Below are 16,442 nucleotides of genomic sequence, written 5' to 3'. Positions count from 1 at the left end.
CCAAGAGGGACATGGGATACCCTGGCACATGCTGGTTTTGGGAAAGGATCATTGTTTGGTCTCCTTTTTGCCAGTGCAGACTAATGTCAGAGCAAGAGGAGCACCACTGCCATGGCTGGAGGTGACCCTCAAGCCAGTCCCCCATACCAGAAATGCTGTCTCAAGACACGGTGGTGAAGAACACCCCAAATTCCCCACCTGATGTTGTGCCAGCCCCTGGACCCCTGGGGCTATGCTTGTCCTTTGATGGCATCATTCAGAAAACAGGTGTTACCCTACCAAAAAAATCCCAAGGATCCCTGTATCCCATGGCACAGGTTCAGCCCCCACGTTGGATGTGCATCCACATTTCTGGAGCCCACAATGCCCACAGGGCCACTGACACCCCCAACATCTCAGGTTCATACTTGCTTTGGCATCAGCAAAAAATACTGCTGAAGTATTTCCAGGGAGATGTGTTGTCACAGCAACTGGGGATGGAAATGCCACTTCTGAAGGGTGAGTACCACCAAAAACATCTTGTGCTGGGGCGTTGCAGCACGGGACAAGTAGAGAGCCGAGCCAGCCTTGCTGGGAAGGAGTGAAGAGAGGTCAAGGACAAGTTAAAATTGGAAAGAAAACTGAACATGCTGTTTTGTAGGACCTTGCTTGCTCTCATCTGCCAATTTTTTTTCCACTCTCCCCATTGCCAGTGGTGCAGTGGAAGCATCTTCAGCAACTGGTGAGGGCAAGGGGGCTGTGGCAGCAAAAATTACTGGAAAAAGCCACCGGCTCTCAGGGACTCTTCTTGGCAACCTTGACCACAGCAGGTCCCCTCTGCACCCACCATCATATTTTAAATCTTGCCTCCATGCTACTCCTCCCCATCCACGGATCTGCAGCGTGCCACACATTTTTGTGCTGAAATTCAGAGTTCTGTGCTAGACGCTGCCAAGCATGAGTCTGAGTTGTGTAATGAGCTTCGTCTATTCTTTTTATATTTTCTTTTCCTCCGTCAGTGTCTGAGAGCCTGGAAATACCTGGTAGCTTTTATGCCTTCCACAGCGGTGCTTCCCTGGGTGTGAGTGGGCTTGAGCCCCATGCAGAGGTTTTCAGAAGCCTCTCTGTGCTCCAGCACTTCCTGTCCCAGATCAGAGCAAGAATGCACTTGCATTTCCAAGTGTCTCCCTTAAAAATACCAGATTTTTCATTTTTCTCTCAGCTCCAAGCACAGGCTGAATGTGTTTAATGGGCAGGGGGAAGAAGTTCCTTTCACAGCCATGGATGGACTCCTGTGCTAACCCTGCACAACACTGCCAGGGATTCCCCTGGAGGGTCACCAGCCCTCAATGCCCTTGGCATCTGGCCCAGCTGGAGCTGGAGATGCTGGATGAGGCCAAAGCCTGGCACTGGGGACCAGTCAATGCCAGCTGACCCAGGAGAGTGTTTGGGAAATCTGGCCCTAGGTCTTTGCAATCTCAGACACAAACATGACACAAATGAGGGCTTTAGAGCCTCATTTGCTGTTTTTGCTTCCGTTTTCCCCTCCTGTGGATAGTGGAGCTAGATGGGCTCATTTTCCTTATCTCTATCTGGTTTTAGAGTCATAGAATCACAGAATGGTTTGGGTTGGAAGGGGCCTTAAAGATCATCTCATTCAAACCCCCTCCCATGGTCAGGGATACCTTCCACTACAACAGGTTGCTCAAGGTCTCATCCAACCTGGCCTCGAACACTTCCAGCTCTACTCTCTGTGTCCCTGTGTTGTCCCCACTTGGTCCTTTGTTTCCATGATGCTCAGGTCAGGTCCAGTTCAGCGCTTTCTGTGCCCTGGGCAAACCCATCCTCAGTGCCCAGGACCTGCTGCAGATGAACTCAAGCTGCTACTGTTCCTGCACCTCATCACTCCAGGCAGAGCACCCCGAGCACCTCCTGTCTGCTCTGCTTGGAAGCAGCCAAGAGATACAAAAGTTTTTCAGAGGAGATGGCTGTGAGTGTAATGACAGCACTGTACCAGTTTGTGTCTGTGGGAACCTGAGATAAAACCATCCCCAATGTCCCAACTATGTGTGGGTATCAGTGCACAGGGTCATGGGACACCCCACAGGCTGCACCTTACACAGCAGGCTGGTAAAAACCTCTTCCTCTTAATTCTATTTTTACTTTTCATTTGGGTGTTACAGTAATGCATTTATTATCACAGCAAACAGACATCCCAGCCTCCCCCAGGACAGCCCAGTGTCTGCACCACAGCTGGAAGCATCGCAGCCCCATGAGCTCAGCAGCTCTGGCCAGTGACTGCCCTGTGTGGGCAGGACAACCAACAACTGAACAGCCCAAGCAGGGCACTGTCCCTCGATAACCACCTGGCAGAGGCAGGGAGGTGTGTTGGCAGCCACCTGGCACCACCATGGCACCATTGCAGGGCCACAGAGGTGAGCAACGCCTGTGCAAACTTACTAAATTCCCTGTGATAAAGTAATTTAAGGAGTGGCAATCCCAGGGATGGCGTGGGTGTGGGAGAGGTGTGAGCCCACAAGTGTTTAGCCTGTGTTTTTTCAAACATTTGGATGCTGTGGCCAAGTGGGTGCCCATGCTGGGTGCTGGTATCAGCCCAGGAAAAGATTTGGGTTCTGTTGATGCTCTAGGCTGGAGTCTTCTGCTCTCCACATGACTCCAGACAGGGTCCAGCTCCACTCACCAGCTGCAACATGGCTCCAAGAGATTATAAAATGGCAGATGCATATTATCTCCCAATGGAAAGTATTTTAGCTAAACCCATGTTATAACCATTTTATTGACTCTAAGTACCAGAGAGGAGGTTAGAAGTGACTCTTTTACAAGTCATTTTGCTGTTAAATTTAGCTGTCCTATTTTCATTATCCCCATGGCCTTGGCAAGGGTGAGCAGCCTTCCCTAAAAGGCCTCGTTTCATACAGTAAGTTATTTGCTTCTCTCCTGACAGATATCTAAGCTTATAAGGTTTGTCTGCTCCACTCAATAGCAGTATCAGCCTTCAGTCTGTATGATTAACATCAGCATTTTGTATTTGCTTTTGGCTCCTTGTCTGACAGCTTTCCATGTTGCTGAGGACTGGGCCATTGGGATCGCATCACGTCACTTGCAACGTGGGATCATCTGATTTTGATTCCCAGGCTTCATGGTACGCCCAAAAGATTCAGATAAATTATTCCACTGCTTTTCCCCCTAATTTTTCCTTATTGGCTAGCAAAGATAATTGATTTGTTCCACTTACTTCACAGTTGTCAGCTCTGTAATATATGGAGTCAGAAGGTTAATATGACAGTGAGCATTCAGCAAGTGAACTTGAGAGGTGTTGATGCTAAAAGGAATATTCCTGAAAGGAAAAATTTATCCCAGCAGGTTAAGATTTTCCACGCTTCCAAAACTATTTCCTCCTGCAAAGAGGGCCTTTAACCCAGGCTCAGTGGCTGCAGAGAGCCAGTGTCTCCTTTGAGGCCAAAGGAGGCAGCAGATGAACTGGAGCTCACGGAGCCTGTCCCTGCCTGGAGTGCTGAAGCAGCTGGGCGCTGGGATTTCTGAGGAAAACATCCTCTCTTTCCCCCAGAAACACAGCCCCAGTGCTCCCTCCTGAGCCTCAGAGCTCCCCAGCACAAAGCTCACCCTGTAGGGCTGTGCCCTGGAGCTGCCCTGGAGCTGGGGATGCACTGAGGGCACAGGGCCCCCCATCCACAGCCTCTGTGCTTTTCCCAGCAATGAGCCAACCCCTTCAAAGCTCCCCATTGCGGCTGTTGGCCCCCAAATTTCAGTCTGGCGCTTTCAAATCCTGTCCCTTTCTCAGTGATATTTGTTTAAATAGTGTCTGCATCAGAGCTGAGCATCGCTCACTGTGACCCCGGCTCGCCTGGCCCTGCTCACGGCCGGGCCATTCAGGAAATGCTGGAAATGCTTCCAAATGCACCCAACCCAGCCCAGTGCAAGCGCTGGGAGGGAGCCAAGCCCCAGCTGTCTGGCCTTACCACGGGAGGAGGCCAAGCTGGGTGCCCTTCTGCTCCGTGGGTCAGCTCCGAATCGCTGAGCTGCGCTTTCTGGTGCTCCCCCTTCTCTTTCCCGACCCTTTTTCTGCGGCAGTTTTGGGAGACAGAGTAGACATGGGCTCAGGACACACAGCCTGAGGTGGCTGCTCTGGCAGGAAAGATGATTCCCAGTCCTAACTCCTAAAATCCCTCCCGGGACCCCCACAATCTCTTCCATCCCACTGTTGCCCCCAGGCATGGCTCGTGGTCTCTGCTCATCCCAAGCCCTGCTGCAGCCTCTCTGTCCCCAGGGAAGGTCCCTGCCGAGCCAGGGAGCGTCGCTCACGGGCAGATGGCTTCGTCCTGGTGGCATGTGGGCTTGGCAGCGGGGTGGCCCTGCACCCTCCCACACCCTGTCCCACCCCCAGACCATGTAGGGCACCCGCTGTTCCCAGCCCAGAGCTTATAGGAAGAGAAAGCCTCATCCCTGCGCAGAGGAGGAAACCCGACAGCCCAGATGTGCACAGAGCCACGCCGATAGCATTCTTATTTTCTTTTTTTCCCTCTGCAAACAGAGCAGCTGCCGGAGCAGCGGCGGGCACGGCCCAGCCCACGGCGCAGTGAAGAGCTGGGAGGCTGCGGCACAGCCCTGGCGCAGCCATGGGACAGAAGTGCATGGACAATGTGTCCTCCTTCCTCTTTGAGTATGACACCCCTCGGATGGTGCTGGTGAGGAACAAGAAGGTGGGACTGACCTTCCGGCTGATCCAGCTCATCGTCCTGGCGTACATCATCGGGTAAGGCTCCCCAGCACCTGCTTTCCCTAAAATTAATACTTTGCCGCTGGGTTAAAAAGCAGTGGAGAGAGGCTTCTGTATCCCCTGTATCCCAGTGCGGGGGGGTTATTGCTAATGGCTTCACATCCCTCTGGTTGGAGCTGCTCCCGTGCAGCCCAGTGTCCCACCGTGGCTCTTTTAGATGGTTACTTAGTCCCCATATCCTCCCCAGAAGCTACCGTAAATGCAGGCTGGAGGCTCATCCCTGCCCAGCCCTGCTTTGCACACCGGGGCCCCGTCTTCTCACTGAAGAGAATCCAAATCCTGCTCCAGCTGCTGGACGGTGGCCTGAGAATCTGTTGTTATTTTTATTTTCATTTATATTAAATAAGAGGCATCTGGGGCCAGTGCAATGATTTGTGAGACCCAAGCGGCCGAAGACAGGGCCATAAATCTCCCTGTTCACTGCTCTGATGCTGCGGCCGAGACGCAGCTTGGCTCCAAAATTCCTGGTCTTATTTGCTTCTGAGAGGCAGCTCCAAAAGCGAACGCGGTGCAAGGGCAACTGCTTAAAAAAGGCAGTGAGTGGAGCAGGCGGGATCAGGGTGAGGATGTGTGTCCTCAGGTGCCCTGGGGCTGCTGCTCCTGCTACAGTTTCTTGGTCCCTGTGCTCTCAGTGTGGGATGATGCTATGGGATGTGAGGTTGGTGAGCCTTTGCTGTGGCCCCATGGCTGCTGTGGGCTCAGCCCTAGAGGGACACCAGCATCCTTTCATGAGGAAGGGCCCCAGGGCAGGATGTTTGAAAGGAAAGGGGGTATCTGGCCATGAATTGGAAAACCTGTGAATTTCTGGGGTGCAGAGTGTCTCCTGCAAAGGAAAGGCAGTGACTCCCAGGCCTCAGTGCAAGCAAGTTGCTGTGGGGAGCAGAAGTGCCCATCCCTCCTTTTAACACAGACTCCCTTCATCGGCACTTTGGCTCCCAAGGATAATCCTCATGCAAAACTACAACTGAGGTCTCAAGGATGCTCTGTTGGCAAAGAGTTTTGCACTGGTGTTACTGGGAGCAGCTTTGTTTTTCCTATGGACTGAGCCTGTGAAGTCCCAGGGCTCCAGTCCCAAACGTGGCTGGGGGCAGCTGCTCCTGTGGATCGGGAACTGGCACAGATGGTTGTGCAGAGCAGCTAAGGAAACGTGGCTAAAGCAACTTGGCTAAAGTGAGACAGGCAACCAGGAGGGAGCAGGAAGAGAACCAGCCAGGGGGTGACAGCCAATGGCAGAGGGGAGGAATCTGGCATGAAGTTGCTGTAATTCCCAAGTTTTTCCTGGTTTGTTTGGATCAGGCTCCTCTAGCAAGGGGCTGCCTGTGACTGCAGCTGCCCACAGCCCCACCAGCCCCTGGCATCCCCTTGCTGCTGAGAGCACTGTCCCCTGTTCCCTTCCCACAGCACTACTCCCATTTCCCTGCCCACAACAATGCCCCCAGTTCGCTGCCCTTACCAAGCCACAATGCCTGAGATTCTCTGTCCTTTGAAAGCAAATCTGGCAGCCAATTTGTATTTATTTACCATTCTTCCAGCTTTTGTCCCCCCTTCACAGCAGGCAGGGGATGCTCATGGAAATGTGTGCCAATGCATGACTCTGCTAGAAGGACATGGGTAGTGCCATCAGTGCTCACAAGTGGGGCCAGCCACCCTGTGTGAGATCCCATGTCACCCCTGGGGAGCAGTTCTTTCCTGTGATAACTGTGATAAGGTGGTTATCGCTGCTGGCCAGGCAATGCCATGTGCTTTCTGGGTTTTGCTTCCTGAAATCTTGCATGCAAGGAGTTGTGGGCTGAGCCACAGGATGAGGCTGGCAAGGTAAGAAGGCTTGGTTCCTCTGCCACACCAGGAGACTTTTACAACCTGGGCAGGACTTGCTGCTGCATTTACAGCCTCATGGGATATGGTTTTGATTGTCATGATCTTGGCTTTGCGACAGGGGAGGTGGGGTTGCCCAGCCCTGTGTGCCCATAGTCAGCTCTGCCAGAGGGGGATAAGGTCAGCAGCAGAGTCTGTGCTGGAGGCTGATCTAGGGAAACATTCTGTGTGAAAACAGCCTGGTGCTGCCCAGTTCACAACCTCTTGCAGCCCCGAGGGCACTGGGGAAGATACCCACTGTAACCAGTGTAACCCAGTATGGTCTTCTGCCTTGGAGGAGGATGTTGGCGCTGGGTGTCCCAGCTGGGGTGGCAGCAGTGCTGAATTTCTCCTCCTATCTCCAGGAGCATGATGGAGCAGATGCCATCCCTGAGGTCCTCTTGCCCTCAGTCCCCACATCAGGGATGCTGATGTGGCTGCAAGCTAAAAAGCTTCCTCTTTGAGAAGTCCCCACAAGGTCCAGCACCAAACTGGACCACCAATCCAGACAACACCTGGGGTTCCCCATTTTCCCCTCTGCACATCAGCCAGGTGTCAGAGGCGAGGCTGACACAGCAGGCTGGTGTCATGGGCTGTCCCATGTGTAGCCTGCTGCCTCTGTCACAGCCAGCAGGACCAATGCCTGTGGCAGTGGGGACAAAATCCAGATCACTCCTTTTTTAGTGCCAAGAATGCTCCGCACCGCCAGGAGCACTACCCGAAATGGTTGCTTGCCCATGTTTATAGTCTCCCTGAGTCTGAGTTAATCCAGTGGCAGCTTGTTTATGCTGTAGGTTAAATAGTGTCAGGAGCCTGCCCTAATGACTGTTTGATGGGCTGGGAAAGGAGGCAGAGCCCTGTTCTGGCCACAGCAGTGTCCCTAACCCTGTTCCTGCAGCCCTCTTGCACACAGGACCATGGCTTCACATTCCCTTTGCTGGATGGGGAACAGTGGCTCTGGAGCCATATCCAGACTCAACTCTGTGTTTCTCTTAGAGGAATTGAGTTTTGGAGAGCTCCTCTGCAATGGATCAGGCGATCAGGAGTGTCCAGGCAGGTCATTAAGACCAGCAAGCTGCAAACCTGCCGTAGGCTTTAACCCCAAATGAACGATGGCTACTGTGCTCCGCCTGCTTTCACACATCCTCAGCCACAAAATGTGTCCCAGTCCCCAAAACACACCATTCTGGTATGAAAGTCAGGTCCTGCAGCTACCACATGCCTCAGACAAAGGGTAGGAAAGTTGAGTGACATGTCCCTTGTACAGTGGGAAGAAACTTGGCAAATGATTCCCCAGGTAAGACTTGGTAGAAAAAGCCGCAGTCCACAGGTCTGTGCAGAGAACTGGCCCCAATGGAGGAGTGCCATGCTCACCCTGCCACCTTTCCCTGTCCAGGTGGGTGTTCCTCTACGAGAAGGGCTACCAGTCTCAGGACAGCATCGTCAGCTCGGTCTCAGTGAAGTTGAAAGGGCTGACACTGACCAACGAGAGTGTCCTGGGTCCTCACATCTGGGATGTGGTGGACTATGTTTTCCCACCCCAGGTAAGGAGTCAGGGTGGGTGGGTTAGGGATTTGCTTTTGTCCCAGTGGCTGCTTTTCTCCATGTGCTGGGGTGCAGATGGGTCCTCAGCAGAGGCTTTCCATGGGGCTGACCATGACAGAGTGGACCTGCGGTGGAAAGGAGATTGCTTCTGTCACAAAACTCTGTCCAGGTTCTCCCTGGGGAAGCATTTGGTACTTGGGACCCGCTATGGCTGAGGAGGCACATTTGAGGCTGTTTCCAGAAGGATCAAGGTTCTTCCAGTGCCTCTGGAGCAGTATCTCAGGCAGCAAGCGAGGTCCTCCACTGTCCCTGGGGCTGGTGGCACTGCAGGTCCCCACCCAGGGAGAGGCTCCTCACAGATGAGACCCTGTGCTGGCTCTGAGCTTGTTTGCTGTGTCTCCACAGGGGGACAACTCGTTTGTGGTGATGACCAACTTCATTGTCACTCCTGGACAGAAACAAGGAACCTGCCCAGAGGTAAACGCACCGGCTTCCTTCAGTGGGCTCAGCTTCTGTAGTTTAGGGGGATTGTGGTGGTAGTGGTGTCACTGGGGAAAGACTTGTTTTGACATTGTGAGGTTTAGTAAAAGGCAGAGCCTGGCCCCATATTACTGTTCCTGACTTCTGTGTGCTGTGTGAAGACTTTTATTCTTCTGAAAACCAGACGGCATCTATTTAAGTTTTCTTCCCTTTGAGATGATCAAGCAGAGCAGACTTGAGGATTAAATGAAAGCATGTGCTGGAGTGAATAAATCTCCCCTTTTTTTCCTGCTTTATCTGGACAGCCTTGATTGGGAAGCAGTGTATGGACAAGGCTCTGGCTGCAGCTGAGCAGTGTATCCCTCAAGAAAAATGCAGTGTGGTGAGGCAGGAGGGACAGAGGGATTGAAGCTGCAGGGTGGGATGCTAAGAGGTGGCTGCTTTCTCCAAACAGCTGCCAGATGCCGGGCTGTGCACACGGGACAGTGACTGCAGCAAAGGGAAATACAGCCGTCAGGGACAAGGTATGGCACACAGCCCCAGGGTGTTTGCCCTGGTGTTTCTGGTGAGACCACACTGGGAAAAGCTGCCTGGCTGGGGTGTCACCTGGCTGGGGGACCTGCTTTGGACAGGGTTTAGAGAAAGCCTCTAACATGCTGGTTGAAGTTCCCACCTGGGCTGGTCCAGCTCTGCTGTTTCAAAAGATACCTGAGCTGCAAACAATTCAGCCAACAAAAAGTTAATCCAGAATAAGCCATTTCCCCCAAACTGTTGTCCTCTTATCAGCTCAGCATTTTCTTAGATATGTTTTAACAAGAAAAATCCCTATCTGCTCCCCTGTACAGCACTGTAAGAGAAACCACTGCCCTGAGCTGAGAGGCCACAATTAATTTCCTGTTTTAGAAAGGTGCCAAAACCTTGAGCATTTTGTGTCTTGAATGCCCTTGGCAGAGCTGAAGCCCCAACCAGGTCCCATCCATCCCAGCATGAGGCTGAGATTTCACAGGATCCAGGGGTGTGAGCAGCTGTTTCTCCCACAGGGCTCATGACTGGCAAGTGTGTACACTTCAACAGCACTGTGAGGACCTGCGAGATCTTTGGCTGGTGCCCTGTTGAAGTTGATTACCATGTTCCCAGGTAAGGAATGATGATTTGCCCTCTCTTCTGCCCCAGCTGCACTTGGTGTGGGGCAGACCAAGTTGGGGCCCTATGGGATGTGGCCAGGACAGCCTGCATTGTGAAAGACCAGAAAGGGAAGGGATGAGACCCAGTTTTCTGGGTCTGCTTGTTTGGGTGAATTTCCACCAAATGGGGCTTTCTCTAGAGCCTGAAGAGCCAAGTGATGGACACATTTGTGTACAATTGTGTTTTTCAGCCCTGCCCTGCTGTCAGAAGCAGAGAAGTTCACCTTGTTCATCAAGAACAGTATCACCTTCCCCAAGTTCAAGGTGTCTAGGTAAGGAGAGGTTTTGGGGATGACTCCTGGTCAGTTCTTCCAGCTGTGTCCCTCAGAGGAAACCATGGGTTTAGCTGGATATGTGTAACTGGATGCTTGGTATAGAGGATTCCATACCTCATCAGTGATCCCAGGACTACTCTAACTGCTGCACTGTATATTATATTAATATACTAATATAGTATAGTATATTAGCTCATAGGGACTGAAACATTTCCCTCCCAGATCTGTCCCAGCTCAGCTGGTAGCTGTAGTTACTGGAAAGATTTTTGGAATTAACCTCTCCTGAGTTACCCTTACAAGCTGTACATGAAAATATAGTTTCTCTGATTCTTCATTTTTCTTCTCTGAAGACAAAATTAAAATACCACATGGCCAGGATAAGCTTGGTGCCCCAGAGTCCCCATTAACATCACAGATCCCACTGTTTCAGCAAAGGGTGGGGTTGGCTTCTTCTTGGCAGCACTGGGAGAAATGCTGCTGGCTGAAGGCAAGCTCGTAAGAGGATTTGTGATGGCACTGACCATTTATCTGATTTGGAACAAACTAACAGAAGCTATTTGTGCTGAAGACAGCAGATTCTTCTCTCTAAGCTGATCTTGTCCCCATGCTGCAGCCAAGGATAAATGTCCTGGCAGCCAGCATGCTTGGCAAAGTCCTGGGCTGGCCTCACACTGTACCCCAAGAGGTGGCTGGGAGAGGGGATCCCCCCCAGCTGCAAGGGGAGGTGCCCTGAGCGAGGCCAGGCTGAAGAGGACACAGAGAGAGGAGTTCCTGGTGGTGAGGGTGGCTGGGCTGGCTGCTGTGGCAAGAGCTGTGCCAAACCCAGCTGGGCTGTGGGGAAACTTCCTGCCTTTGGTCACTGCTGACAATTAACAGCTAAACATCAGCAACGGGATCAGGTTGAGCAAGGCAAAGCCTTCACAGACAGAATGTTTTCAGGCAAAAGAGCAGAGTGGGATGGAAGGCAAGAAGTTGCCCTTTCCTTTTAACCCTTACTGTAGGAAATAGCAAACTGCAGCTAAATGTAAAAGTTGTGGGATACATTCACTATCCATGAGGTGTCCCAGATAAGAATTGTTGGTGCTTGGATGGACAAGCTAGCATGTGAATGGGAGAGCAGCATGGACTGGGCAAGGGACTTAGAGAGGTTGTTTCCCACTCAAATTATTATTTTGTTACTGAGAATCTTTCTCTCTTTTAATTCACAGGCGCAACTTGGTTGAGAGCGTTACCAAGCAGTACCTGAAGAAATGCACCTATCACAAAGGCACTGATTCCTTATGTCCTGTGTTTGAACTGGGATACATAGTGAAGGAATCGGGTCAGAATTTTACCTTCCTGGCTGTTAAGGTACTCCAGTTTCAAATTATGTTCCTTGCTGTTGGTGGGAAAGGGACACTGGCAGTGCAGTCATCCCCAGCTGCTGTGAGGATTTTCTGCTTTCTCAAGAATTTTTGAGAAAACAAAAGTGTCAGAATTATCTCATAAAGATTATGAATCTCCTTGGACATGGCCTAATATTTACATTTTTCTTGGAGACTCTTGAGAAGATTTGACCCACTGGCAGTGAATCCCAGGGTTCAGATGGTTTTAATCTGAGCAGTGAATAACTGGATCTGTGTGGCCAAATCCCATCTGACTGAGCTTGAAAATCCCAGCTGGATGGTCAAATATTGGTCATTGCACAGTGCTAACTGCAGCCTTTCCCCAGGCTCCAAAATGCAGCTTTGCCAAACACTCTTCAGGCTGGTGTGTGGGTGTACCTGCTATCTCTGCACTGCAAAACCTTGTGATAACTTTGCCAGATGTTGAATAAAATCAGAGACTTGCATATATGAACATATATTGCATGGATTGGATCAGATGGCCTAGAGAATGGCTGCCCCATTCCGGGCCAGGTTGGACAGAACCTGGAGAAAACTGGTCTAGTGAAAGGTGTCCATGCCTGTGGCAGGGTTTGAACAAGATGGTCCTTATGGTCCCTTCCAACCCAAACCATTTTAAGATTCTATATATTAAAGGTGCAGAAATACAAGCCTCTGGGGCACAGCTATTTACAACCTGGAGTGAGCTCAGAAGGAAGGAGGGACTTCTGCATTTCCTGAGTGATCTCTTGGGCATAATCAGGCAAGGGAAGGCTGTCCCATGAGACCCAGAAGGGATCTGTGGTGAGCACTGTTTCTCAGGACCATGCCTTGGGCACAGGGTTCTGATCAGGAACAAGAGGGCATGAATTTATTTGTGAATCCAGCACTCAGGGCAGAAACAAGAGCCTCTGCAAGGGTTTATATACAGACCACAAAGCCAAGGCTGCCCAGGAAGGCTGAGGCAGCAGTAGGGTCCATGAATCTGGAGAGCCAGGACGCCTCATGGCATCGAGACAGGACATGGATGAGGAGGGAATGCATTTCTCTGTGTGGGTCCAAGGAGGGGCAACCTCGTGACTCCCCTCTTGGCTGCAGGGTGGAGTGGTGGGCATCACCATAGACTGGAACTGTGACCTCGACTGGCCCCTGCGGTACTGCAAACCCATTTACCAGTTCCACGGCCTTTACAATGATGACAGTAATGTTTCACCAGGGTTCAACTTCAGGTAAGGAAATACCTGTTAATTCTCCAAGCATAATTCAGAGGTGACAGCTATCAGGTTCCCACTCAAGGGATGGTAGAATGCCAGATACTGTCCTTCAAAATAGTCACTACCTTTGCATGCCAGACAGCAGTACCAGTGCTCTTTTAAATGGCATGAGAAAAGTGATAATATACCCCTTAGGTTCAAAACTGCCCCATTTCCTTTCCATCTCCTCTTCCTTGCAGACTCTCCTGCTTGGTTGAGGTTTTGGGAAGCCCCTTGAAAGCCTGGAAATGGTGTAGGATCATCTCATGTGTTCTCATAATTTCTTTCCTCTGCTCTGTGTGACACTGTCACTAGTGCTTCACCAAGATCTGCTGCACGCAGAGCTTGGGGACATCAGATCAAACAGCATGAGCAGGAGCTGGAACTCCACCCTGCAGGCAGGAAAACTGAGGCTCAGAGAGGAGAGGTGCCAACAGGCCAGCTCCTTCAGGGGGTTTAAGGAGAAGGTCAGGAGCAGGTCTATGATAGCACATTCCCAGATCTTTGTCCAAGATCCTGATGCTGTAGGGTTGCAGGGGCTCTTAGACACCTGGCAGACCATTAACACTCGCCATCCAATTGCACAGATATGCCAAATACTACAAAGAAGATGGGATGGAAAAGAGGACGCTCTACAAGGTGTTTGGGATCCGGCTCGACATTTTGGTGAATGGCAAGGTAAGGGTGCATCCTCTGGATCTCTGGGACAGCAGTGCCATATCCTTGGGAAGGCAGCAGCCCTGTAACACAGCACCAGGGTCCTGTGGGATCAGGAAAACTAGTGTGAATGCTTCCCTTGGGTGCTGGCCCACTCACAGGAACCCTTGGGAAATACTGGGCAAGGGAAGAGAGGAGGAAAACATGTTTTATGTGTCACACCTTTTAGCTGCAGCTGGATCAGTGGTTTTGTCTAAAAAACTTCATGATGGGACTGGGGGGAATCTATGGAAACTCAAAACCTTTTACGGATATTTCCAAAAGCTGAATATTTGCATTTTTCTATTTTGTCTTTTTCTTCCTCCTGGGAGAGAAGACTTTCCTTATTGTGTTTCCACTGAGAATATTCCAAGTGTATACTTTTGTTTGGTTGCTTGGTTTTGGTTGGGTTTTTTATATTAAAAATACAGGAAGAAAAGTAAGTTCAATTTATTTCAGCCTAAAACCAACCTACAATATTTTTCTGTTTGACCAGCTCTTTCCCAGGTCCTGTTTCTCTGTGTGCTGTGGTTGTGGTTTGAGTTGCTGCAAGGCATTTTTGCCGAGCCCCACCTACAGCTAGAGCACCCTATTTTTTTTCCCTGGGCTGACTGTAACTTATCACCTATTTTCTCTGACTTTATCCAGGCAGGCAAATTTGACATCATCCCGACCATGACCACAATTGGCTCTGGAATTGGTATTTTTGGAGTGGTAAGTTCAGATATTTCCAGCCTCTATATGGGGACTCTCAAATTATTCTTCTTGCCTGTGACATCCGTGGGAAGTGTCCTTGAGCTGCAGTGAAATACTGGTTGCTGCTCAGGGAATTAGAGGATGGGCAAAAGGGGGAAAGGAGATACTCTCTTGCCTCTTTAGGTCAGGGAAATAGATTCCTGCTGGTCCCTGGCTGATGTGAATTCTGCCCTGCTGATGAAGTGAAGGCTGTCTCTCTTGGAAGGTCTTGGTAGTTTCAAGTTAGAGCTGGCACTAAGGGAGGGTCTGCATGTGACTGGCAGTATTTCATGCAGGACAGAAACCCAGCGTTTGATTTGGTTATGGTCATTACAGACTTGGGCACAGCTCAAAGGGTATTGTGCTCTGCACTTACCTAAAGTGGAAACCCTTCATTTGTGTTGATTTAAATCACCCACTATTGAACACAGCACACTTCACTTCTATCCTAAATGATTTAACTAAAAGAAGTTAAATCCTAAACTTCTATCCAAATGTTTGGAGATTTCAGCAACTGCCATGTTATGGTCCAGGTGAGCTTGAAGGGTAACTCCAAACCTAACTGCACTTTGATTTAAGGCCTCTGTCCTCTGTGACCTGCTCCTGCTGCATTTTCTCCATGGACGAGACTATTACAAGCAGAAGAAATTCAAATATGCAGAACAGGAGCCTGTAAGTAACAGCGAGTGCCCTGCAGAGGCTCTTGCGGGGGTGTGTGTGGATGTGTGCATGAGTAATGATGCTGTAACACAAACATCCACGCTCAGGGGCAACCAGGCGCCTTCCTGAGCCCTTGGGACTGTTGGAAACTGGGATCCATGAATTTTCTCTCCAAAATTACTGAGATGTTGTGTGTGACTCACTGTTAATAACTTTATTCTCTCCCTTTAACCCCAGATATTCCAATATCTGGTAACACTTCCATTGCTTTAAGCAAAGCAGGGGCAGATCTGTGCTTTAGCAAACTAGAAAATGTCTTTTTTTCTGCTCTTTGAGAACATCTCCATGACCATGGAATGTTTCATGGCCTTTAAAAGGACACAAAAACAGTTCCCCTCAAATTCATCTGAAAATATACACTGGGGGTTAGGGGTTGTTGCCCAATCACTCTTTCCCTAGCATTAGAAAGGAGCAGGTCTGTAAAAGAATCCTTGTTTTCTCTCATTAACCCCCAGTCGAAGTCGCATAAGAAGGCAAAGGAGCCAGACAACACACAGTGAGAGGTGAGTGGTGTTTCCCTAGCCCTGCTAGCATACATCTGGCAGGGATGAGGGTTATAGGGGCTATAGGTCTTGAGGTTATCCCAAGGCCTGTGGGCAGGCAGGAAGGGTTCAGGGAAGGCAGCAGGGCTCCAGGGAGGCTTGGAGGAGATCTGAGATGTGGGCTGCGGTGCCTAATGTGGGGTCAGCACTTCCCAGCATAAGCAATTGTATGGGGCAGAAGCAGATGTGGGATGTGGGACTGATATTGCATCTTCGATGGCAGCGTCTCTTGAAGAAGGGCACTTCTTCAAGACACCAGAAATCACTGTGCACCTCTCTCTCAGCAGAATCCACACTGACTGACAAACCTACACCCCTCTTCCTCCTCCTCCTCGTCTCTTAAAACTTGGTTGCCATCCCACCACCTCCCTGGGCCAGCCCCAAGACCAGCAGAAGCAGCATCCAGCACCAGCTCCTGGGAAGGTGGTGCCCTGCAGCCAGGGCAGGGGCTCTAGTGGGACATGCCACGATGCTGTGGATGGGTCAGACTAAAGGATCTTGGGGCCCTCTGCCAGCCCTGCTGCAGGCCATGGGTTCTGCTGCCTTTGCAGGCTCTTCAGAAGGGCTGGCACTGCTCCCTGCTTGGTGTGCCACGGCTGTACCAAGTCACTTGTGCCTGAAGACCCTGGGGAGAGCACAGCTGCCTCTTCTGCCCCAGAAGCACCATTGGACAGTTCCAAATTCAGAAGGGGAGGAAAGGAGACCTGGCAGGAGCCATGCCCAGCCCCTCTGCCTGGGAGAAAAATGGTTATTTTGTAAGGATGTATTTTATTAATAAAATATAAACCTTTAGTTTTTCTACTACACCCCTTCGTGGTGTCTATGATTGCCCCAGGGCATGGTGTTTGCAGTGGTTTCTGAAGGGTTTATGCATATAGAGTAATCCCATCAGTGACGATTCCTTCAGAAACTGCCCTCCCATGCCGGGCCCCTGGGCCTCCTGCCACAAGCAGGGGCTGTTATCAGAGTTGTCGCTTGGGTTTCCTCCTCAGGCAG

At 50.7% G+C, this 16,442-nt stretch overlaps 1 protein-coding gene across 3 annotated transcripts; it reads left to right on the top strand.

Moving 5' to 3' along the window:
* Nucleotides 1-4,480: 4,480 nt before the first annotated feature.
* On the top strand, nucleotides 4,481-16,197 carry P2RX1 (purinergic receptor P2X 1). Of its 3 annotated transcripts, none has more exons than XM_005525974.3 (13): nucleotides 4,481-4,774; nucleotides 8,049-8,196; nucleotides 8,603-8,674; nucleotides 9,132-9,201; nucleotides 9,718-9,814; nucleotides 10,053-10,133; nucleotides 11,345-11,486; nucleotides 12,599-12,729; nucleotides 13,341-13,431; nucleotides 14,098-14,163; nucleotides 14,764-14,856; nucleotides 15,360-15,407; nucleotides 15,734-16,197. In XM_005525974.3, the coding sequence occupies exons 1-12, from the start codon at nucleotides 4,638-4,640 to the stop codon at nucleotides 15,402-15,404; spliced, it is 1,173 nt and encodes a 390-aa protein (XP_005526031.1). In that variant the 5' UTR covers nucleotides 4,481-4,637; the 3' UTR covers nucleotides 15,405-15,407; nucleotides 15,734-16,197. The 3 variants fall into 3 exon arrangements, with proteins under 3 accessions (XP_005526031.1, XP_014110376.1, XP_087922506.1); XM_014254901.2 differs by having other exon boundaries at nucleotides 15,731-16,197; XM_088066380.1 differs by lacking the exons at nucleotides 15,360-15,407; nucleotides 15,734-16,197 and having other exon boundaries at nucleotides 14,764-14,973.
* The last annotated feature ends 245 nt before the right edge of the window (nucleotides 16,198-16,442 follow it).

This window comes from Pseudopodoces humilis, chromosome 23, assembly GCF_049639895.1.
Source record: "Pseudopodoces humilis isolate 2021_Gansu_Grassland_sample_001 chromosome 23, ASM4963989v1, whole genome shotgun sequence".
Classification (NCBI taxonomy): Eukaryota; Metazoa; Chordata; class Aves; order Passeriformes; family Paridae; genus Pseudopodoces; species Pseudopodoces humilis.
Note: the sequence above shows the minus strand (reverse complement) of the source record. Positions and strands in the feature narration are given on the sequence as shown.

Excerpts from the sequence above, each read along its gene's own strand:
- P2RX1 (XM_088066380.1), top strand. The coding sequence starts at position 4,638 with ATGGGACAGAAGTGCATGGACAATGTGTCCTCCTTCCTCTTTGAGTAT. Across the intron at positions 9,815-10,052 it reads GTTGATTACCATGTTCCCAG|CCCTGCCCTGCTGTCAGAAG; the intron begins GTAAGGAATGAT and ends TGTGTTTTTCAG. Across the intron at positions 14,164-14,763 it reads GAATTGGTATTTTTGGAGTG|GCCTCTGTCCTCTGTGACCT; the intron begins GTAAGTTCAGAT and ends CTTTGATTTAAG.